Below are 24,125 nucleotides of genomic sequence, written 5' to 3'. Positions count from 1 at the left end.
CTTGTTGTTCAGCAATCTTAATATCCTTTCTGGAGTATATTATTGTTCCTGCTTCTTAACTCTGGATTGACCCTGTAAATACTTCTTTTGACCTGAATAAGCATTAAAGTGGCCTCATAAAGATCATCTTGTTTTGAGGTTTTCAAGTCTCTCTACCTTTTAAATTTTTTATTGGCTTATGCCTTGTCCAATTCTGAAAAGTTTTGCGGCAGCCATGAGCCATTTTTATATAAAAGGTAGTACCTGTATTACAGTTGGGAAGAACTGCTTGATTGGTTATTTATCCCCTTCTTCCCCACCTCTTCTTCCTTATTATACTTCCAATTTAATTAGCTTCCAGGATTCTAAAAGGCTCCAAAGTCTAGAGTGTCTGTGAATATGTGCCATTAATAGGAACCAGAATTATTTTTTTGTTGCTGTACAAGATGAATGAGAAATATTAAGTGTGACCTTCACTCTTATAGAGAGAAGACCAGGAAAATAACTGGTCTCATCACATGGCTCCCTGCAAACAAGTTATTTAACTGTGAAAGAATTAGAGTGTTTCTTTTAGCTAAACACTTGAAATGAAATGTTTGTCAACCCATGGCTATAAAGATGCCCAATAAATTGATTTGCTTCCCCACATCCTGGAAGATAAATACCATACTTATGAAAAGTTTATGTTCCCAGAGATACATAAACAAAACACCTCATTCTCTGCTACATATCTCAGTATCATCTCTTATACTTTATGAGCAATATTGTATCTGGGGTTTATGCCAGCCAGTACAGGTGGCATTATTTTTTGACTAGAAGAGTCTGAGGAAATAGGGTTACAGTCATATTTCTCTGGGTTGTGCATTTTACTAATGGAAAGTCACTGCTTCCAGAATCTATACACTGGCCAAGCAATAGACTTCAGCTTATATTGACACAAATGATCACTGTTATTTTATTTTCTTGTGAATATAGCATTTGCTTTTCATATTCTTATCTTTAATAAGTGGGCTTGACTGATTATATAAGCAGAATGGTTTCCTCTATATTCTACATTGCTGTTTAGCCTCCTTATAGAACCAGAAGATGAACAAATGAATATTTAAATATTCATGGAGACTCCCAAGAATCCCTTATAAAATTAAAAGTAGTTCTTCCTTTTTTTTTTTTTTTTTTGACACATCAACCACAGGTTGATATTGCATCCTCCTCAAGTTTATGTCTTAACAACCTTTACTTACTACTTTCTCTGGTGGCTTATGGCATAGTGGACTCATTGACACTAAGAGTGACATTGAGGGATGGAGGATTCTACACTTCTTGTTTCCTGATCCACTTTTAGGACAGAAAGAAAGAGACATTATTTCCATTTGACTTGGCATTAATTCTTCCCAAATCCCCAAACCAATGAGTTTTACTTCTATATATTACATGGATATTCAGTTATGTGTTAGAATTCTTATAAGTAGAAAAGCTAGTAGAAGTTGCTTGGCTTGTACTAGCCAAAGTTCACATGGGCTGTTTTCCATTTTCTCTTTCTTTCTTTTCTTTTTAATCTGCCTTTTTTTTTTTTTTTTTTGGTAAGGAATATTCTTTTTGGTGTGGGGGAAGTAAGATGATTTTTCAATTTGGATTTCTATAAGTATTTTGTAGTCATTGCTAGGTAACTAAATTTTAACTTTTCCTGACTTGAGGATTTAAAATGGTATCCTTGGTTTATAGCACTAGAAAGTTTTTACAGTATGGATTTTTTTAGCTTCTTTTGGTATATAATTTATCCCAGAAATCAAAATAAGAAAAAAAGTACTTATATTTTGCTTTTGATTATGTGTGATTGAATTCATATTCACTCAAGAGAAATAGGATTCTTTTTATAAGAGTGTCACAAAGCAGGCCTAAAATTGACTGTGTGGAAGATAAGTTTCTAAGGCAGCAATGGACTATGCCATCTTTAAAACTGCTTTTATTGTTGTTGGGCAAATAATCTAATTATAAAAGGAAAGTAATCTTCAAAGTTTCTTAATCTATACGGACAGGGACATTTCTTGAAAACATTCTTGACGTACAGCAGCACTTCTCAAAACTAGGGAGAAGGAGTGTATGTGTGTATATCTTCTGGATAATCTTGTACAGGAAAGATTACTGATTTAGTTGGTCTGAGGCAAGACCCAGGAATCTGCATTTCTTTGTTGTTGTTGTTATTGTTGTTTGTGATGCTGGGGATTGTACCCTAGGGCCTTGTGAATGCAAGGCAAGCACTTCTCTACCAACTGAGCTATATTCCCAGCCCAGGGAATCTGTATTTCTAAGTTCCCAGGAGAAGCTGATGGTCCCTGAACCACCTTCAGCATAGTAAGGAGAATACCTGTTACCACTATGAACCACTTGAGCTTGGTGTTTGAACCATAGCTACTGGAAATCTCAAGACACCTTTTTCTCTTGACTTCAATAGTAAACTCATTCCTGGAAAGAGCGCTCCTTCCCTCCCCTAAACTAATTAAGGAAGGGCAAGAAACTTGTGACATTACTGAAGTCTTTCTTTACCCCCTAGGGAAAATAGTGTTGCTCTGTATTAGAATATGACTCAGACCCCCAGCTGGGTGTTGTGTGTCACGCCTGTAATCCCAGTAACCCCAGAGGCTGAGACCTGAGGATCACAAATTCAAGCCAGCCTCAGCAGCTCAGCAAGGTCCAGAGCAACTCAATAAATGAATGAATGAATGAATGAATGAGGCTAGGGATGTAACTCAATGATAAAGTCCCTGGCTCGGGAGGCTGAGGCACGAGGATCACAAGTTCATAGCCATCCTCGGCAACTTGGAGAGGTCCTGAGCAATTTAGCAAGACCCTGTCTCAAAATAAAATACAAAAAAAGGCTGGGGATGTGTCTTAGTGGTTAAATGCCCCAGATTCAAACCCTGGTACCTGAATAAATAAATAATAAAAATATGGCCATTGTTAAAAATTTTGTGGTTGTTTGGCAAAGGACATTTAGGTTAGCTCAGTGATCACTTCAGAGAAATGTGTTATGTTACTCAGTCTTCCATTGTTGTAAACTCAAAATACATGAGGTAATCAACTTATAAGGAGGAATTTTTTTGCTCACAATTTCAGAGGTTTCAGTCTACAATTGCTTGGCTCCATTGCTTTGGGCCTCTGGTAAAGTGGAATATGTGGTGGCAGGAGAATGTAGTGGAGGAGGCTGCTTATCTCATAGCAGTTGGAAAATAGAGACAGAAAGGGAGCGAAGTCCCAATATCCCATTATAGGACACATCCCCAATTATCTCGACTTATTCCAGTAGGCTCCACCTTCTAAAGATTCAGTCACTTGCAACTGGTGACTGACTGAGCCTTTAACACATGAGCATTTAACATGTTTAAACCATAACAGCCATCATCCAGGCCTCTAGATAGTTGCTGCTGCTTTTAGCATTGGTTTCTTAAAGAACCTCTCTCATAGAGGTCAGAGGTATGCACCTAAGGAAGTATTGCCTGGTGGCTCCTAACTTCTTCATGGTTTTCAACTCTAGGTAATTAGTCCCGCATTAGTAATATTAAAAAAAAAAAAAAAGAAGAAGAAGAAGAAGAAAAAATACTATTTCTGAGCATGGTGGCACATGCCTGTAATCCCAGCAGCTTGGGAGGCTGAGGCAGGAAGATGTGGGTTCAAAGCCAGCCTCAGCACTATGGTGAAGCCCTAAGTAACTCAGTGAGACCCTGTCTCCAAATAAAATACAAAATAAGGCTGGGGATGTGGTTCAGTGCTTAAGCACCCCTGGATTCATTCTCCAGTACCCTACCCTCCAAAAAAACCCAAACTATTATCTAGATACAGTGGTCCACACCTGGAATCCCAGCTTCTTGGGAGGCTGAGGCAAGAGGATCACAAGTTCAAGGCAGCCAGGGCAACTTAGTGTGAGACCTTTTCTCAAAAATAAAAAGGGCTGGGAATGAAGCTGTGATAGAAAACTTATCTACATGCACATGCTCTGGCTTCAATCCCCAACACTGCATACATCATAAATAAATCAATAAAATCAATACTTGGGCCCAAGAACAGTTTAACAAAACTACAAGGTGGGATCTAGACATTGCTATTTTTAAAAAGTTATGCATCTTATTTTAATTTTGCAGCCAGGATTGAGAACATTAAGCTAAATAAAATCTCAGCTGGAGTTGGATAGCTTATCTCTAAGCTAAGACAATGACTTCCACAAAAAAATAAAGTAATAGTAATTTTAAAAATAATGCTATTTTCTGATAAAACTTCTTGGCACGTCCTACAAAAACAGACATCTCTGATTTTGTGTTAGGTGATCCTATCAGAAATTGACTGGCAATTAAATTTGACTAATTTAGAAAGTTACTTAATCCTAGGGTCCTTTTTATTTTTCCTTATTTCCATTATCAGAGACTGAAAACTGAGGACATTTTATATATTTTTTATTGTCTACCCATTTTCCTAAAACTCCATATTCATTAGAAGTCATTTTTAATCTTTTTATATCCCAATGATCCTCCCATGAGATCTTTTTTTTCTTCTTTCATCATCATATTTGTAAAATTTTGAGATTTAGTGAATTGAGGCCTTTTTCTAGAACTGTCAGGAATCATTCATTAATTGACACAGCATACCTGCATTTTCAAGCCCTCTTCCACCAGTAATAATGTCTCATAACATGTAATTCTTAAAGGAGATTGGGGTGGGGATATTGCTGTGAATAAAGAAAACACACATACCATACCCTACCAGATGGCTGATTGTTGCATGCTTTTTAGGAGGCAGTTACCCTTGAAAATCATTGATTTAGGTGAGTATTAAACATGGAATGTCTTTTCAGCACAGGCCTTAAATCAAAATGAATTCCCTACCTGTTCTTTTTAATCTTCTTATTGGAACATCCAGATCCTTATTTTTTCCTTGCCCTTTAGCACATTTTCTTTTACTTATAGTTCACAGGTATTTTCCTCCTTAACTGTCACCTTGTTATGTAGTGAATTCAAGTAAAGTAATTTATGTGGTTGATCTGCTCTATACTTAGAGCATAATATGGTACATTATTTAAGTGAAGGCTTACAAAAGTAGTTGTTCGGTCTTTTTTTGTTTCTTTGTTTTAGAAGCCATATATGTGTTGTGTTTTATTTTGTTGCTGTTGTTGTTGTTATTGTTGTTCATTTATTTATTCATTATTATAAATGCCTCACATACTTATGAAACTGCATATTCTGCATAGTCTGATTTTTCTCCCAATCTAGATCTTTCTGGTTTCGTGACCTAATGACCATGCGCATATCTCTTGCACATGTATTATGTACTCAGGAGATCTAACATCAGTAAGGATTTTTTAAGTAATAATTGAATCCCAATTATTTTTGCCTTTACTGTCAGTTGCTAACAGAGGCCTTAAGTTTTTGTCTTTTGTTCATGCAAGGTGTTGTGCATTATTCTGTTAAGATAAATGGTGATGGTATATATTTAAAAATGAAAAGAAAGCACTATCCAGAGTACCCTTTCTGTAGGTCGTTAAAGGATTTTATACTAGTGAACGGTACATTGTGTGCCCAATTCATGTGTAATGGCATGCAAGGGAACTTGGCCTTTTCTTAACTCCTGGTATATGTGTTTTAAACCTCACACAATGTTACTTACAGGCTTTTACCTTCCAGATATTTTTTTCATGAGTACTCTATTAATAGCATTGAGAGTTTTTAGCCAATGGGAAATTCATCATTCATACTGATTTTGCACTTTCACTTTTCTTCTTTTGGAGGAGTTTTGCAGTGACTAACAGGCGTAGTTTTTTAGAGTTTTGTTATGTGGAGAGGTCTTTATTAAGTTGTTGCCTAGTTTTACCTAGTAAATTTTCCATTGTGTCTTCTATAAGCACTAACTTTTATTAACACATAAGTTTGGTCAATACTGGCTTCAGACCATGTTATTAGTTAGCTTTCTGTCACTGTAACAAAAACCTAAGATAACAGACTTGAGAAAAAATTTTTAACTCACAGTTTCAGAGGTTTCTAATGCTCACTTTCCATGCTCAATTGGCCCTTTTGCTTTTGGGTCTGTGGCGAGACAGCATATCCTGGCACAACTGCATGATGCACCAAACCACTCACCTTATGTCTGGAAAGTGAAAGAGAGCTGGATGAAAAGGCCAGAGTTCCACTCTCCCGTTAAAAGGCACGTCTCTCATGACCTTTCTACTAGGTTCCATCTCTTAAATTTTCTGCTACCTCCCAATAGCACCATGAGCTGGGGACCAAGCCTTTAACACATAGACCTTTTGAAGACACTTATCTAAACTATAGCAGTCATTTTGGGGAATAATTGCTAATTATTGAGTGCCAGTTGTACTAGAACTTTTATAATTCTAATCCACAGAGTAATCTAACAGTATAATTGGTATTTGTGCTCCAGTTTACAGAAAGCTGAAGGTCACATAGCAAGTAAATCAAAATTAGAACTTGAATCCAGGATTTCTTCAAAACTTCAAAGCTTAGGCCTGGCATGGTGGTGCATGCCTACAGTTCCAGTGACTAGGGAAGTTGAGGCAGGAGGATCAGAAGTTCAGGGCCATTCCCAGCAACTTATTGAGATCTTGACTCAAAATAAAAAGGACTGAATATGCAGGTTAGTGGTAGAGTGCTCCTGGTTCAAACCCAGCATTGTTCTTTTCACCTTGTAGAATAGAGGTCCAGTTTCACCTAACTTTCATCCTTATCAAATGGAGTACATGGTCTGTAGAGTGCACAGCAAAGTGCAAGCTGCATTTGAAACTTTAGGATAAACATAGCTGACTGATCATGTCTTGGAATGCCAGTCGTACCTGATGTTGAGTAATGTAAACACAGACTAAACATTGATGTGTTAAGGCTTAGAATGTAAAATTGCACAAGGCTTGTTTTCCCTGGGTGCCTCCTCTATGCTGTACCTTCCCATTTCCCCAGAGGTTTGAGAACTGTAGAACTGTATTTATTTGTAAAAAGAGAGACTTTCTTGTTCATCTTATCCTCTTTAAGTACTGCCATGAAATTTCATCTCCTCATCTGTTTGGCAGTGAACAATGAGTTGATAAAGCATTAGAATTTTCAGGGCAATTAAAAGATGTGTAGGTGTTCTTTTGTTGAAAATTTTCTATCAGAACCACACAGATAATACATTTTCTCTCTAGAAAAAGCTTTGGCCTCGAGGGGTTCATTTTTCCCCCTCTTTTCATATGTGTTAGCAGTGTTGATAAAGATACTGTGTTGATGAAGATACTATGTTCTAGACAAGTTTATTAACTTTCTGTCCCTTTGGTGATCATCTTCACCAGTAAAATGATTCATTTCAAAATTCTTTCCCAAGAAATATTGCCAGTAGCCCTACTTACATAGTTTCTTAGAACACTAATTCATTCAATAAATATTTGAGTGCTTACTATTTGGGCCTATTGTATGTCCTAGGGATTTAGCTGTGAACAGAAGACTCCTTGCAAGCTTATTTTCTCATGTGTGTGTGTGTGGGGGGGGCAGATAAGTGATAAATACATATATAGATAGCAAAGTTGTAAATACTATGAAGAACAGGTAGACAGGATGCAGAGATTTTCCTGTGGATTTTTATTATATTCAACATTAAGTTTTGTGGCCATTGTGAGAACTTTTTATCCCCTACCAGAAAGTAATCTGTTGTGTTGTCCTACTTTACTACTGACAGAAGCCTTTTTTCCTCCCTCAAGGAATATTCTGATGATTTTATATGATTTCAGTTCTGTTCTGCTATTCCATGTGAGGTCTACTTTTAGCCATCAGTTTGCTTAAATAGCTTTTGCATGGTTAGAGTCTTCTTTTTTTTTTTTTTTGTACCTGGAATTGAACTCAGGGGCCCTCAGAAACTGAGCCACATCCCAGCCCTATTTTGTATTTTATTTAGAGACAGGGTCTCTCTGAGTTGCTTAGTACCTTGTCATTGCTTAGGCTGGTTTTGAACTTGTAATCCTCCTGCCTTAGCCTCCCAAGACACTGGGATTACAGGCATGTGCCACTGTGCCCAGCTGGTTATAAAGTCTCTTAACCCTTTCTTTAGTTATATTCTATGATGCTTTTCTGCATAGCTGTTGGGAGAGCCAGTTGCTGAGAACCATGCTTTCACCTATGAGATGCTGTGTGCCTTCTAATATCTAAACCCTAATAAGAAAAATAGATGTTTTTGACTCCACTGGGATTTTGAAAACAGTTTTATTGTTTGTGATGGAAATCACTGTATCCTATTTCGACATCATTTTGTTGTTGACTCCTGAATATTAACAACTGGTAAGCCGTATTACCTGACGAATTTCTTGGATTCCCTTCAATTCAGTGAGTTTTGGGAAGCATGACATAAAAGAGGTAAGCACTGTAGACAGGAGCATAAAAATATCTGAGCTTAAGATATACACCTATCATTTAAAAAAAAAAAAAAGTATACCCAGACAGGCTTCACAGTTTTAAAAGCAAGTAGATGTACCTCAGTGGCCATCTCAGCTGATATTCCTTGATAAAAACATTTTTTCTTTGAGTCAGGCAGACTTTGGCCCTAGCCAAATGTTAACTTCATTCTTAGTGATAACAGCTATTATGATTTAGACTGGGGACTGGGGGAACTATACCACTAGCAGAAAATTTGAACTTAGGCACCAGCTAAAGATCTTTAGGAGAATTCTCAGTTTTTAGCATTTGAAATATTCTTTTCCTAAAGTTGGCACCTCTCCCTCCTTCCTCTGTGCTGATTCATTTGGCCTGTAATTGACATTATTTCCTTCATGGAGAAAATGGCAGCCTCAGTAAGGCAATCCTGGGAACAATGGGCTGTGGATAACTCCAGGAGACACTTTAAACAGTATCTAGATAACTGAGACCAGGAGTAAAGCCATTTTCTACACTCTTTCTTTTTCACTCCTGACTCCTGCTAGCTCACTGGATAACTGATATCACTCTGAATTTCACAAGTATTAATTTAATATGGGCTCCTGATAAGTATGGCCCAGAGAGTATTCCCTAATAGATGAACCTGACTCTGAATAATGAACTAGAAATGGTTATTGTCTAGTTCAGGCTGATATACAACCAGTTTCCTGAGTTTTATTCAGCTTTATTAATTTTTTTTTTCATAATTTTCTGCTTCATCCTGCTTGTCACTATAGTAGATAGGTAAGGCCATTAACTGGGTAACTGGCTTCCATCCTTGCTGTCAGATATTTATTACTCACTGCCCCTGCCCTAGTCATTGTGCTAGCACCTTGCCATATTTTTGGAGAGGAGGATTTTCTTCCCTTGGGACCTTTTTTAGTTAAGAGAAAAGATGCAGAATAAAGTCTGAATGAGGTGTAGTTAGAAAACACATATTGAAGTTGTTCTTTGTCTGTACTCTCTGGACATGGCACAATTAGGTGAAATTTTACATTACTGGCTATGTGTCTCTGATACCCTTTGGACCTTGTCTGTGTCAAGTGAGAGTTTTTTGTTTTTGTTTTTTTTGGTGTGCGTGTTATTGTTCTTTTTAGTTATACATGGCAGTAGAATGTATTTTGACATATCATACATACATGGGGTTGTACATGATTCTTGTGTTGTACATGATGCGGAGTTACCCTGATGTATTCATATATGTATTTATATTCCTATATTTTCACATAGGAAAGTTATGTCCGATTTGTCTTTCCCATTCCCATCCTCCCTCACTCTTCCCTATTTCCCCCTGTCCAATCTGGTGAACCTACACTACTCCCTCCCCTCTGCTATTGTGAGTCCACACCCACATATCAGAACATTTGGCCTTTGGTTTTTTGGGATTGGCTTATTTCACTTAGCAAGATAGCCTCCAGTTCCATCCATTTATCAGCAAATGCCATAATTTCATTCTTATCTATGGCTGAGTAATATTCCATTCTGTATACGTACCACAAGAGTTCTTGATTCATCTAGCTAATTGTCTCTGATATACTGATCATAAACAAAGGAGTCTCAGGGTTGTTTTTCAATTTCTTCCATTGTTTTGAATAAAATTGACCACAGGAAAGACTCTGTTTGTGTCTTTTCCATCTAAGAAAATGTTCACATGATATTCAAGGAATAAATTCTAAATAAAAAGGGCTATAAATGGGTCTTTATTTCTTTTGTTCTAAAATATCCAATGAAAGGGCTGGGATTGTGGCTCAGTGGTAGAGTGCTTGCCTAGCACATGAGAGGCCCTGGGTTCGATCCTCAGCACCACATTAAAATATAAATAAAGGTATTGTGTCCAACTACAACTAAAACATTGAAAAAAAATCCAATGAATACTTTTTCTCAATATCTTTTATTGTATTTAGCATATTTACTACTGTTTCCTTTCCATTTGTTTTGTTTTGGATTTTTTCTCTTTACCACTGACTGCCAACCAGGTCCATAAAAAATTCTCTCTAAGCTTAGGTTCTAAGCCTGGCCAGAGGAGGAAGTGGTGACAGGATAAAGAGTAAGCCTAATAGAAGGTCATAAAACCACCTCAAAGTATCAGTACAAATGAGATGTTTTGTAGAGCCCTTTCCATGGTTTTTGTGTTTAGCCTTTCCTCACCTTCCTTAGAAAGAAAGGGTTTTTCTTTCTTTTTGCCCAAATTCTGACCTCCTTTTTATTCAGATGTAAGCTCTAAAGTAATTTCTGAACAGATGAACCATGTGTACCCCAATTAATAATTAATTCTCTATAATGTTTTTAACTTCAGCTGTACATGAGAATCAACTAGGGGAGCTTTTCAGAATTCTGATACCCACACTACCCTTTAGAATGATTAAAGCACTGTCTCTGGGAATAGACTCAGGCAATAACATTTTTTAATTTTATTTTTTTGAAATGGGGTCTCATTATGTTGCCAAGGCTATTATCAAATTCCTGGGCTCAAATGATCCTACTGCCAGCAGGAACTACAGGAGTGCACCTCTGCTCCTGGCTAATAGCATTTTTAAAGCATTAACACTCCCCTCCCAACAAACATACACAAACAGATGATTGATTCCATTGTGTATGTAAGTTTGAAAATCATACTTACTTGTACATAATAGAAATAGTTATTAGTATTTGAAAGTTTGAATCATAGTCTAAGAAACCTCCAGATTTCTATAAAGGGGAAATTAAAACTTAAAGATGTCCCCAATTAGACTGCCTTTGCAGGCATACTTTGTGCAACTTTAAAAAAAAAAAAAAATCTATGCTCCAGTCTAATTAGTCTGTTCATTTTTCCTAATCATGGTTCATGCCTCCTTTTTCAGTCTTTGTTCATCCTGTTTGAGAAATACCCCTCCTCTGTTTTTGCATTTTGTAATCCCTCTCATGATAAACACACACTACCACTTCTTTGAATCTTTTCTTCATTATTCTTCAACCAGAAGGAGGTTCTTCCCTTCAGAACTTCCCTCTTTTTACTTTAGTATTCTGTATGATTTCACATTCATGTTTTATTTCTCCTGCCAGTTTGAAAAGCCTAGTTCTGTTTATCTGTACAGCCCTCTTATTGCCTTGCTTTGCATCTTTGCATGCCTTGCATGCAGTAAATGTTATATAAGTCTGTTTGAATAAAAGGAATTTCATGATTTTCAGATGTCATGCTGCAGATGTGTGCTTTTCTAGAGCCAGGGGAAAAACAGATGTGTAATGTCTTTTCTATTTGCTTTCACGCTTTTCCAGTTATTCAAATTCTTGGCTGGGATGACCTCTTTATTCAACTATGTGATTTTCATTCCATGTCTCACCGTTTAGTAATTTTCAGGAACCAGCTTCTGGAAATGTTGACTCTGGTTTGAAGTGCTCTGTAGTTTGTTACAGAGCATGCTTGTTATTAAGTGACTTCTAAGTTTATTCTCTGAGCCTGGAAACAAAATTTTGTGATAGACCTCAAAGGTTTTGAGTGTAGATTGATTTTTAGGTTTTGGCGACACCATTTTATATACTATTATAAGTTTATAGACAAGGTAAATAAATCCTCTTTCCCAAATCCTGAAGATGCATTACAGTTTTGTTTTTTAACAATCACAGCACAATGATCTCTAAACTTCTACAACTGATGAAAGAAAATAAAAGAAAGTTTTTAGACTTGTAGTCTATTTTTAGAGTAGACAAAGCATTTGCTTATTATTGTAGGTACATAGTGAGAACTAGGGAAGAAGCAAATACGGAACTGTAGCAAAAAAAAAAAAAAAAAAAAAAGATTATGCTTTGAAAGCAGTGCCATTAATTGTATATGTGTGTGAGCTAAATTTCTTGCATGCCAGCTATTTTCAGCTTTATTCTTCTTTAATGTTTTTGTCATGAGAGATTGCCTTCAGGGTGAATTCAAAATGGGCAAGACTATAACAATGTAGAAATTATTTTCCTGTCAGTCAGCTAATTCAATTAGTCTAATTCCCTCATGCTTATCATTCTTTTAAAAGACCTACTCCAAATAAATCACAGCATTTCCCCCTTAGTTGTATTGATTTTGAGAGGGCTTTGAAGCATTGCATGCCTATCCACTTCTCCCCAGGCAGGATGTCTTTCCATCCCAGCTGTTTCCTTTCTTACAAAGGTTCTAAACATCACTTTTGTTCCACCTATAATTTTTGAAGCTTGAAATTGCAGCTCAATGCTGGTTTGGTTCCCACCATCTCATTGAGGGAGCAGGTTTTGTAGATCAAAGCTTATTTTGGTCTTTCTTTACTTTTCCTTTTTTCCCCCCTTTAAATTTCTTTTTAAAGAATTAAACATTTTAAACATTGCTGCTTGGAAATAGAACTTCTTGGAATATGCAAACTCTTTAAATCTTGTTTGGGTTTGTGCCTGTGTATCCTGGTGGAAAGACTGGATCTGAAACATCCCTGAGATGTCCCAGCTCCATTTTCTTTCCAAGTTTTCTCAAAACTGCCACACCCCACCACTACTACCACTTGGGTTCCCCTAGGTCATATTTCTTTACAATGTAGAATTTTCTTAGGCTTTGACAGACAAGTTGAATGGCATGTATTTCCAACAACTCGGTAGAGCAATTTTCAGATTCTATATGGGCATCTAGTACTTAGCTAAATGAACTCTACCTCTCTCTCCTCTCTCTCCTTTCTCTCTTTCAGCTTGGCAGTGACCTTGGCGGGGGCATTGGAGGAAGTCCGGCAGTAAGTGCCATCCGTTTTTTTCACCATGGGAAGCACTGCTCCCTGATTGATGCCTTTCCTTTGCACACATTATTAGACCAGCCACTGCTGCTGTCAGCACTGCACACCAAAACCTTTATAGTAATATGAGGAGTAGATAGTAGTATAGGGTTATTTGGAATCTTTGGAGTCATGTGCCACATGTGATCTAGGGACATCTTCAGGGATTGCTCTGGTGCCTATAGAGATCTTTGTGTTTCTGACATTAAAGAGCTGAAGGAAATGGAACCTCCCATCTTGACTGGAGAATGCTCTTATTCCCTGGTGTCATCTAGAAAGAACTTTAGAAAGTCACCTGGACTCAGTGAGACTCCTTATTAATGGGAGTGTGAATACCATCTCCCCCAGGAGAGCTTCCTATTAGATATTTATGCCTAAATGGGGACATAAGATTTGGCTGAACCCAAGTGGAAATGAAACTGCTGTTTAAGTTGGATGCTTCTCCCTCTTTCTATAGAAATAAACTCCCCCTTTATTAGGGTATCTATAGGCCTTTTGCACAGAATCATGGAAGCTAAAATTGGAAACAGAATCTTGGATCACTATGTTCCTGTATCCTGCTGAATGCTCTTGCTTGATAAGGCTTCTGAAGAGTGTGTGTATCTTATTAGTGATGAAAAAATAACTTTGATGACTAAAAAGATAATATACTAATCTGGCAGCTAAGAATATCATTAATTATAGTGTTTTCTTATTGATATATCAATACTGCTAAAACTAATAGCATTTTAAGGACTGTTAATCTGTTCTTCCTGATCTTCTCTCTCCCTTTTTTCTCCCCTGCAGGTGGGACAGTCCTTCATCCCGTCATCAGTGCCTGCCACATTTGCTCCTTCACCTACTCCTGCAGTGGTCAGCAGTGGTCTAAATGACCTATTTGAACTTTCCACAGGGATAGGAATGGCACCTGGTGGATATGTGGCTCCTAAGGCTGTAAGTAAAGAGTTAGCATAGCAATATATTTTTTCCCTCTTAATGGACAAACCCAAATCACTTCTAACATTTGTATTACTTCTACTATTAACACATCCAAGATTTGGCTCTTGTACTGAGGAACTTGAAAGAGAAATATAAGGCAACTTCAAAATTAACACTAGAAAGCATTGTTAGAATCCTTGTTAAACATTTTTATAATTAGATTTAAAATTGGAAATATTAAGTGTTTGGATTTTGTTCTCATGTTTAGAAATGTTGTCTAGTTTGTCAACAGTGAAGTGAATCTAGTGAAAATCTGATATATAGTACATAAGCAGGAAAAAGATACAGCAGAGAGAAGTACCATTTTTCATTTCTTGTTCCTTTTATTCTCCCTTATTGGTATTACATATGGATTCTAGAGTGCTCAGATTTGCTTTTCATGTATTTTAGTGGACCTCTTTAGAATTCTGATTAAGGTTTGTGTCTCAAACCTGGGGCTCTTCGAGTATCAACCTTGCATAATGTCATTCATGGTGAAATTTAAATACAAGGCAGGGTAACGCCCTGTAAACAAAGCTTATTTAAGCTCTTTGGAAAAGTACTAAATCAGGCTTGACTTCATTATATCTTGATTTTCTGAAGACCAGCCTATCTGCTTGCTTCCTGATTTCTCTGCCTGCTCATCTAACTCTTAGGGGAGGATCCTTGCTATCAAGATGTAGACCAGTTGTCTATTCCAGGAGTCATAATGCTGTGCATACAGCCATTGCAGAGAATAACCAAACTTATGACAAAACAGCCATAATGTTTTGGCACAACTTAGTATTATAAGTGTATCTATAGGGTTATCTTGCGATTTGCTTGATCATTTAAACGTTTTCAAACAGATATTACTATCTTGCATACCAAAGAGGTAGTGTCACATTTCTTTCTCATCAACAAAATATAAGAGTGCCAAGTTTCTTATATCCTTCTTCATTGGGTATTATTGGGTTTTTCGAATTTTGATCCTCTGATAAGTAGATATAAAAAAAACTTAAAAGTGTTTATCTTTTTCTTCTTCCCCTCCTTTCTTCTTTTTCTGTATATTATCATGATTATTCGCCACCCACAAACTCTGGTTTTTTGTCTTAGCTGATCAGAACAGCTCATGAATTTCTAATTTTTTTAAAAAATGTTTTTTGGGCTGGGGTTGTGGCTTAGTGGCAGAGCACTTGCCTAGCATGTGTGAGGCACTGGCTTCGATTCTCAGCACCGTATATAGATAAATAAAATAAAGGTCCATTGACAACCTAAAAAAAATTTTTTTTAATGTTTTTAACAGGTATAAGCCAGTAATGTCACAGTGGGACCAAGGGGTGGGTAATGAATCAATTATATGTATGAGAAAAGGCATTCAGATTACTTAAGCAAATCTTGAGTATTTACTATTTATCAGAAACAATAGCAAGAGTTAAAATATAGGTAAGACATGGTCTTTTTCCCTAAGGAGATTACTGATAATGATGAACTTCTTAAAAAATTATACTGTCAGAATTTTTTCTTTTACTTGTATTGTGTATTTTGGTAGTAATACTCAAAAACAGTAAAACTACCAAGTTAACCAGAGGATAGAGAAAGGGCCTGGGTCACCAGTAGGTGGTTGTTTTCTTTTTGTTTGGGGGGTTTTTTTTGCGTGTTTGTTCTTAAATAATCGAGAATAGTCACAAATTTCAGAAAATACTACTTTGTCCAGACCCTTCTTGACTTGATGTTTATGGCATAAAAATCACCATAATTGCCTGAGGAAATGAAATCTTGGCTTCATCTTTATTTGTTAAAAAAGGAAATAACATCAAGATAAATCATATCTTGTTGTCTTGGGCTTCATACTGTTTCAGGTCTGGCTACCAGCAGTAAAGGCTAAAGGTTTAGAGATTTCAGGAACATTTACTCACCGCCAAGGGCACATCTATATGGAAATGAACTTCACCAACAAAGCTCTGCAACATATGACAGACTTTGCAATCCAGTTTAACAAGAATAGGTAAGAAATAAGAGTCCCTGGCTTGATGTCAACGTAACAGAGTACTTTGTGTGTAATAAGAGAATGTTTCATTTAACCATGGGTAAAAAACTCACAGGTGGGCAGATACTCAATTTAGAGTGACTCTGGGATCAGGATCTTCCTTTTTCAGCTTCAACTCTGGAGGCCCTGGATAATTTGAGGCACGGGGATTGGGTAGGGGTGTATTCATCCATGTGTTTTTTTTTTGTTTGGGGATTTGGTTTTGGTTTTTTTGGTACTAGGGATTGAACTCAGGGGCGCTTAATCACTGAGCCACATCCCCAGACATTTTTATCTTTTATTTAGAGACAGGGTCTCACTGAGTTGCTTAGGGCCTTGCTAAGTTGCTGAGGCTGGCTTTGAATTCATGATCCTCCTTCCTCAGCCTCCTGAGATGCTGGGATTATAGGCATGTGATTCAATACATTGTGTATTTAAATGTGTTTTAAACAATGAAATCCTTTAAACAGACTTATCCATATGGAATGAAAAAAATCGGAACTTATTTATTGTTTCTTTTTAAAGAAGTCTAATACTAGAATTTTTAAATAAAATAATTAAAACAAACTTAATTGGGATCTATTTGTTTGTTCAACAAATAATTGTTAAGCATATATATGCCAGACATTTCTAGATACTGGTGCTTTAGTTGTGAACCAAAGAAACCTGATGTCTAAAGTTTATGTTTTGGTAAGAAAAAACTAGTGTACAGAGGTGTCAGAAATATGGAAGACGGTCTGCATGTTAAACACATAATTGTGTATAGCTCTTAGCAATGAGTTCTTGGCCTTAATAATAAAAAGAACACAGAGAAGTAAAATGTTGGTCTTGTACTTCTCAAATATCACTTGTTTTATTAAATTTTGCAGTTCAGGAAACTGGCTGCTAGGCTTCAACAGTGGGATCATTCATTTGTTAATACAAGATATACAACTCCGCTTGTAACAAAGTAGTAATTGGACCCTCAAAGCAGATTTAATATATTTGTTAATGATAATTTGCATCAGTGATTGATTTATTTCTAATCATATAGGAATACTTGGTGTCTTGGATTTGAGAGTTTGGCACATTAGAAATCATTTTAGGCTAGGATTGGTGTGGCACATGCCTGTAATCTCAGTGGCTTGGGAAGCTGAGGCAGAAGGACCTCAAGTTCAAAGCCAATCTCAGCAAAGGTGAGGCTCTAAACAATTCTCCCTGTCTCTAAATAAAATTCAAAGTAGGGCTGGAGATATGGCTCAGAGGTCCAGTGCCCCTGAGTTCAATCCCTGGTATCCCCCAATCCCCGCAAAAAAAAAAAAAGAAAAAGAAAGAAAGATTATTTTAGTACCTAAAAGTTTGTGTTTCCTTCTGTTAAGACCAGTTATTTTTCCAGTCATTTTTGAGTGGTTGACCCTGCTAAAGGCCAGGGCTATTAGGGAAATCCTTTGTAATAAAGGAAATGTGCATAACCTGCATTCCTCTCTACTTGTCTTTTGCCTTTTATTCTGTATTTAGAAGAGCAATTGGAAGATTTGGAACCATGCCCCTGCCATGTGTTTCTGTCCCAGTAATAATTTAGGCCCTGGGTTCGATTCCCAGGACTGCAAACAGTCCTTTTATATAATTTTTTTATTAGTTATAGATGACACAGTATCTTTATTTTGTTTGAGAATCAAACCCAGTGCCTCACACATGCTAGGCAAGCACTCTATCACTGAAACACAATCCCAGCCCAACGAATATTTCTCTACCCATTCTGACAATTGAAATAGATAGTTAATTATCTCTAATCATCCCTTTAGTTATTTTATAAATACCATAGCCCTGACTTCCTTTCTAAAGCTATTTAAAGCACAAATTCTTATTTATTTGTTTGTTTGTTTATTCGTTCATTTATTTATTTGGTTTGGGATACTGGGGATTGAACTTTATAGATACATCCTCTACCACTGAACTATATCGCTAGCCCTAAAGCCACCTATTTTTATCCATTTGTCTGTTGACAGATACCTAGGCTGGTTGCATAACTTGTCTGTTGTGAATTTTGCTGCCATAAATGTTTATTGATATTGATATATCACTCTAGAATGCTAATTTGAGCTCTCTTAAACACATACCAAGGAGTGGAATAGCTGGATCATAGGGTGGTTCCATTTCTAGTCCTCTGAGGAATCTCCATACTGCTTTCCAAAGTGGTTGTACTAGGTTTTTCCCACATCCTCACTAGGAATTGTTAACAGAATGGGAATTCTTTTTTTTTTTTTTAATATTTTTAAATTGTAATTGGTCACAATACTTTTATTTATTTTTTTAAGTTATTTTTTTAAATACTTATTTTATGTGCTGCTGAAGAACGAACCCAGCGCTTTGTGTGAATGCTAGGCAAGCGCTCTACCACTGAGTCAGAGCTCCAGCCCCTTATTTATTTATTTTTACATAGTGCTAAGGATTGAACCAGCGCCTTGCACATGCTAGGTGAGTGCTCTACCACTGAGCCACAGCCACAGCCCCCAGAATGGGGATTCTTAAATCTTCTTTCCAAAATTATCTAAGGAAAGATTTATTTTAAAAAAATATTTTTATTAATTATTGATGGACTTTTATTTATTGATTGATATGTGGTGCTGAGAAACCCAGTGCCTTACACTTGCTAAGCAAGTACTCTACCAGTGAGTCACAACCCCAGCCCTCAGGAAAGATTTATAAAAAGAAATGCTTATCAAACCTCTCTAGTGGCATGATAAATGGAATAAACTTTGAGAATAAGAGCATTAGCAAAATAGTTCTGTACTTAGGAATGTTTTCATTTTCCTCAAATCCATTTAATGGAAATCAGAGGTATGACATCATCAATGTTATAGCAAGTTGGAATTGAGCAACTTGTTACCTACTATTCCTTCCATTTAATTGTATTAAAAATGTTTTTTTCTTTTTTTTTCTCCAAATGAAGTAGAAAGCCATTGAAACCGAAAGATCTGGCTAAATCTTGATTAATTTCTATGATTTCTTCATCCTCTCTTCAAGCTTTGGTGTCATCCCAAGCACTCCTCTGGCCATCCATACACCACTGATGCCAAACCAGAGCATTGATGTCTCCTTGCCTCTCAATACCTTGGGCCCAGTCATGAAGATGGAACCTCTGAATAACCTACAGGTCAGTTTTACTTTACTTGGGTAGTATTAGATGATATCTTGCCAATTTTCATTTTTATATAAATGATTCCTTTGTAGTAGCCCATGTATCTTTGTTGTAACAAAATACTTGAGGATGGGTGTTTCATAAAGAAAACAGATTTATTCAACTAGTAGTTTTGGGGGTCCAAGAGCATGGTGCCAACACTTGCTTGCCCCTTGGCTTCATGTGAAGCCAAGGATGGCTGGTGGATGGCATCCTGGCAGGAACATGTGTGAGAGGGAGAGGTGACGATGACCGGACAAGAAGCCAAAGAGCAAAGTGGGGCCAGTCTTGCTCTTTTTATGACAACTTGCTCTCACAAGACCTGAGCAGAGTCCCATAAGGACTTCCTTAATGTCTTCCAAAGGCTGGGTACCCGGTGACCTAACCTTCTCCCACTAGGCCATCCTCCCTGCTTCAACACCAGCATAACTAAAGACCAGCCATAAACTGTTAGAGGACAATCATAGCACCCTTTCTCTTCCTTATATTAGTTGTGGAATACAACTTGAAATAACTATGGAAAATAATTTTACTTTGTTTTTAAGAACAAAAGTTATGCCTTGACAGAATTATTTATTTATTCTTTTACTCATTAAATGTTAGGAAACCTTTTTCTTAGCTTTTTTTTTTTTTGGGGGGGGGGTGTACCAGGGATTGAACCCAGGGGTACTCAACCACTGAGCCACATCCCCAGCCCTGATTTATGTAGAGACAGGGTCATTGAGTTGCTTAGCACCTTGCCATTGCTGCTGATCAAGAACTGGTGAAATCTAGGGTGCCTGGAAGAAACAAATGGAAAGCAGTCCTTCAGCAACAGTTCCAAATTTTAGCATGCTTTAGGCTCCCAGCGGGGGCGGGGAATTCAACTGAAAGTGAGCTCACGATTTAACCAAAGAAGGAAGAGAGGAAAGAAAAAGGTGTCCACTGTGAAGGACAAAGAAGAAATGATCCCCTAACTCCACTTAAAAATTGAGATGATAGAACAATTTGAATGAGACTGAATATCTTTGATATGATGAAAGAAATACCAACTTTCCAATCAAGACAGGTAAGATCCCATTGTACTATCTTCTGGAAATACAATAGACAGCAACAGTAAGTTACTTGCAGTTAAAACTAAACATTCTTCAGTAGTGTAAATTTCAGTGCACCAGGCCTGTTTGCCAGTTCACCAAATACCTTATTGCCACAGTAATAGCCTCCTGCTTCTTTCAGCAAAGGGAGTAATGATTTGAAGAGTAGACAGGTGAGGCACAATATAACTTGGCTCAGACCAGAAAAATAAAATAAGATTTACTGTGCAGTAGGAATTGGCTGTTACATGATGAGAATAATGTGTTAACAGGCTTTTCCAGCTCAGATCCTGAAGCAAATAACCCAAATCTGCATCTGTTCTCTTTTCTTGAAATCTAACTTTCCACTGACCTACAGAACCTCAAGCCAATAATATTTGAGGATAGTCATCAGGCATGCAAGAATGCTTTCTTTCAGAAGTAGAAAAGCAAATTTGGGTCACAGAAACCAGGGCAAATTTTCTACTCTTAAAAAGAACATAAACAAATGAATAACTTTCCTACTTGCATTTCCATTTCACCAAATCCCAAAGGGAAATCCTCCTAAAGTTGGATCTTAGTTCAAACCACCCCCTCAAAAGTATTGATATGGTATTAGGACTAGCAATTTACAAACATGATTTTATAAAAAACAGGTTGTAGTAGTGCATATCTATAATCCAGCTACTTGGGAGGCTGAGGGAGGATGATTGCAAGTTTAAGGCCTGCCTGGGTGACTAGGTGAGGACCTTAGTTTTTACTTTGTCTCAAAATAAAATTTAAAAAGGAAATGAGGATATGGTCTGGAGCTGGAGCTGAAGTGCAGTGACAGAACGCTGGGTTCAATCCTTAGCACCATATACAAATAAAATAAAGGCATTCTGTCCATCTGCAACTACAAAAAAAAAATTTTTTTAAAGGAATGAGGATGTATCTCAGTGGGAAAGCACTTGCCTACCATGCACAAGCCTCTAGGTCCAGTTTTCAGTACTGCAAAAAAAAAAAAAAAAAAGAAAGAAAAGAGAGAGAAAACATACTTAAAAGTTTCCATCTATAGTTAACTACAGATTCTTCACATTTTTCCCAGGGGTTCTCTTTTTTCAGGGATGTCATAATTGTAGTTCTCTCACTAATTAACATGTCCCAATGGAGAAGAAAAACAAACAATTGGAAAAAAATATTCCCTATGAGCAGTTCTATTTAACATCTTCTGGTAGAAGTTGAAACTAATGGCTGGCTTAAGGTGGATGAGTTACTTTATATTTCAGCTTTCATTCTGCCCTTGACCTGTCCCCATCTAAACAAAAAGAATCAAAATTTTACTATAAGGTTAGACCATGTAGATGCAGATAACACTAGGGAAAAAAAATCAAGCATTTAAACATATTTACATAATGTTTAGATTCAAGAGCTTATGTAGAAAAACTAATACTTTTTTAGTACTCCAGACCATGAAATTATTGCAGGCACTAGGGGATTGGGGAGAAAAGAAATTTTGAGTGAATTGTGCGTTTTTGTGATTTTTTTTGATGATTTGGTATTAGTGTATAGGACAAAATAAGCACAGTTGACAAAACTATAATAAAATACTTGTAAGAATTTTATTTAAATGTCCATCAGTAGAGTAGAGGAAAAGGGCCAGGGGAAGTAGGAGCAGAGGGAAAGTGATATAAAGGGAGATTATATTGACCAAATTATATTATTATATTGTGGACATGTATGAATATGTAACAAATTCTATCATTATATGCAACTATAATGCACTAATAAAATAAATATGGGAAAATGTCCATTATACTAAATATTGGCTTATGGTCTGAAAAACCAATTAAAAATTAAGATTAAAAAGATACCATTTCTTCTTAAAATGTAAGGCAGATTATGCTTTAGATACAGGAATTAAACAACTAGTAGAGATTCAAATTTATAAACTTTTTTTTTTTTTTTTTTTTTTGCTTCATTCATGTTAGTTATAAAAAGTCTTGTGGGCTGTGGGCATGGTTCAGGGTACAGCACTTGCCTAATATACGTGAGGCTTCAGTTCAGTCCCCAGCACACACACACACACACGAATTTAATTTATAAATATTAACAGAGAACAGAGATTAAATTTAAACTTTCCCCTATTGGGAACGTCTCTTGAGTTTATATCATATAATTATATTTCTAAAAAATAATGAATTTCCTCTGTTTAAATAAAACAAAAAACCTTAACAGATGTCCAAATGAATTTTCTCTAAATGATTTTAAATGACTTTGATTATTTCATCTGTTAGTTGCTTAGAAACATTTTCCCAGTATACTTCTTCAAACTTTAGACACAAGTGACCGCTGCTTCAAGTCAGTGTCTGCAAGGAGATGTGGAATTATGGCATGTTTTGTATTTATCCCTAGAGGAGGATGGTCATGGTCTTAGCATAGATGCTGTAGAGTTTACACAGCTACTCTGCTTCCTTTTTCACTGGGATGTATACTTTTCTGAGAACATTGATAGCATCATTCTTTGAAGTTAATACTTGCCAGAATCATAAAAGCACAGTTTGAAGAGTTGACTAGTTCTATAGTAAGAAAAACCTAGTCTCCAACCCTTTTTTTTCAACAGGGCCCCAATTTCCTCTTCCACAGAGGCAGTCCTAATTTGTTTAGATGATTCTTTTGACCTTTACCTCTTTGTCTCTTAATTACATGTTTTTTTATTAGGACTTCAGGTTTTAGGACTACATCTCCCCCTTCACTGCTATTATCTACACGCATACTTCCCGTATTCCCATTTTCCTGATATAGTAACTTGGGAAGCTGATGCAGAATGATCACAAGTTTAAGGCCAGCCTCAGCCACTTAGTAAGACCGTGTCTCAAAAAATAAAGGGCTGGGCTGGGGATGTGGCTCAAGTGGTAGCGCGCTCGCCTGGCATGCGTGTGGCCCGGGTTCGATCCTCAGCACCACATACAAAACAAGGATGTTGTGTCCGCCGATAACTAAAAAATAAATATTAAAAAAATTCTCTCTCTCTCCCCCCCTCCCTCCCTCCCTCCCTCCCTCCCTCCCTCCCTCCCCCCTCTCTCACTCTCTCTTTAAAAAAATAAAGGGCTGGAGATGTAGCTCAGTGGTAGTGTGCCCCTGGACTAAATCCCCAGTACCAAAAAAACCAAAACAAAACAAAAATCATCTTTGAGTCTCCTGTCTGGAACATAAAGGCTTTGTGCCTGCGTTCTGGGAACTATGTCAGGAAAGAAGGCTGTAGTCTCTTAGCATTCACTCTGCATAAATTTACTTAATCCTCAACCCCTCAGCCTTGTCTGGCATTCACTTCTGAGTGCTGTATACTTTGTCTTCTGTAAAAGAATTAATCCTCAGTTTTGAACAAGGACTCGGGTGTCTGGCAGTATAGAATTGTGGTGGGGAATCAGGACTCCTGTTGGCATCCTAATCCTCCTCCTCTTTTTTTTTTTTTTTTTTTTTTTTGTGGGAGGGTATTGGTGAGGGGTTGGTTGCTGGAGATCAAACCCAGGGCCAATCTTTCTTTTAATGCCTACCCCCTGTTCAATTTCAAAGGTGGTTCCAATCCTAAGCCTTTTAAAGTTCTAAGGTATTATTGATAGTCTACCTGTTTTCTAGTACTAAGATTTTTACTTCTTGTTTTTATGAATTTATGGCTTTAACAATTTTTGTTTTCCTTTAATTATGGCAGAATTTCTTTCAGAAGAAAGGAAACTTAAACAGGGTTTTCAATGTACTGTGTTTTTTTGTTTTTCCTAAGAGCACTGATAGTACCTTCTTAATTCT

At 36.9% G+C, this 24,125-nt stretch overlaps 1 protein-coding gene across 4 annotated transcripts in view; it reads left to right on the top strand.

Annotated features, from left to right (window-relative positions):
* Nucleotides 1–24,125, top strand: part of Ap2b1 (adaptor related protein complex 2 subunit beta 1) — a 114,320-nt gene that overhangs the window by 64,828 nt on the left and 25,367 nt on the right. For 3 of the 4 annotated variants that reach the window (XM_046457537.2, XM_046457536.2, XM_046457538.2), the window contains exons 15-18: nt 13,082–13,123; nt 13,949–14,095; nt 15,961–16,106; nt 19,134–19,263. In XM_046457537.2, coding sequence (XP_046313493.1) covers nt 13,082–13,123; nt 13,949–14,095; nt 15,961–16,106; nt 19,134–19,263 — 465 coding nt within the window. The remainder of the gene's footprint in view (nt 1–13,081; nt 13,124–13,948; nt 14,096–15,960; nt 16,107–19,133; nt 19,264–24,125) is intronic. The other variant, XM_046457539.2, reaches the window with a different exon arrangement.

The sequence above is a fragment of the Marmota monax genome, unplaced genomic scaffold, assembly GCF_021218885.2.
Source record: "Marmota monax isolate L192 unplaced genomic scaffold, Marmota_monax_Labrador192_F-V1.1 WCK01_AAM20220418_F8-fsc00417, whole genome shotgun sequence".
NCBI lineage: Eukaryota > Metazoa > Chordata > Mammalia > Rodentia > Sciuridae > Marmota > Marmota monax.
Note: the sequence above shows the minus strand (reverse complement) of the source record. Positions and strands in the feature narration are given on the sequence as shown.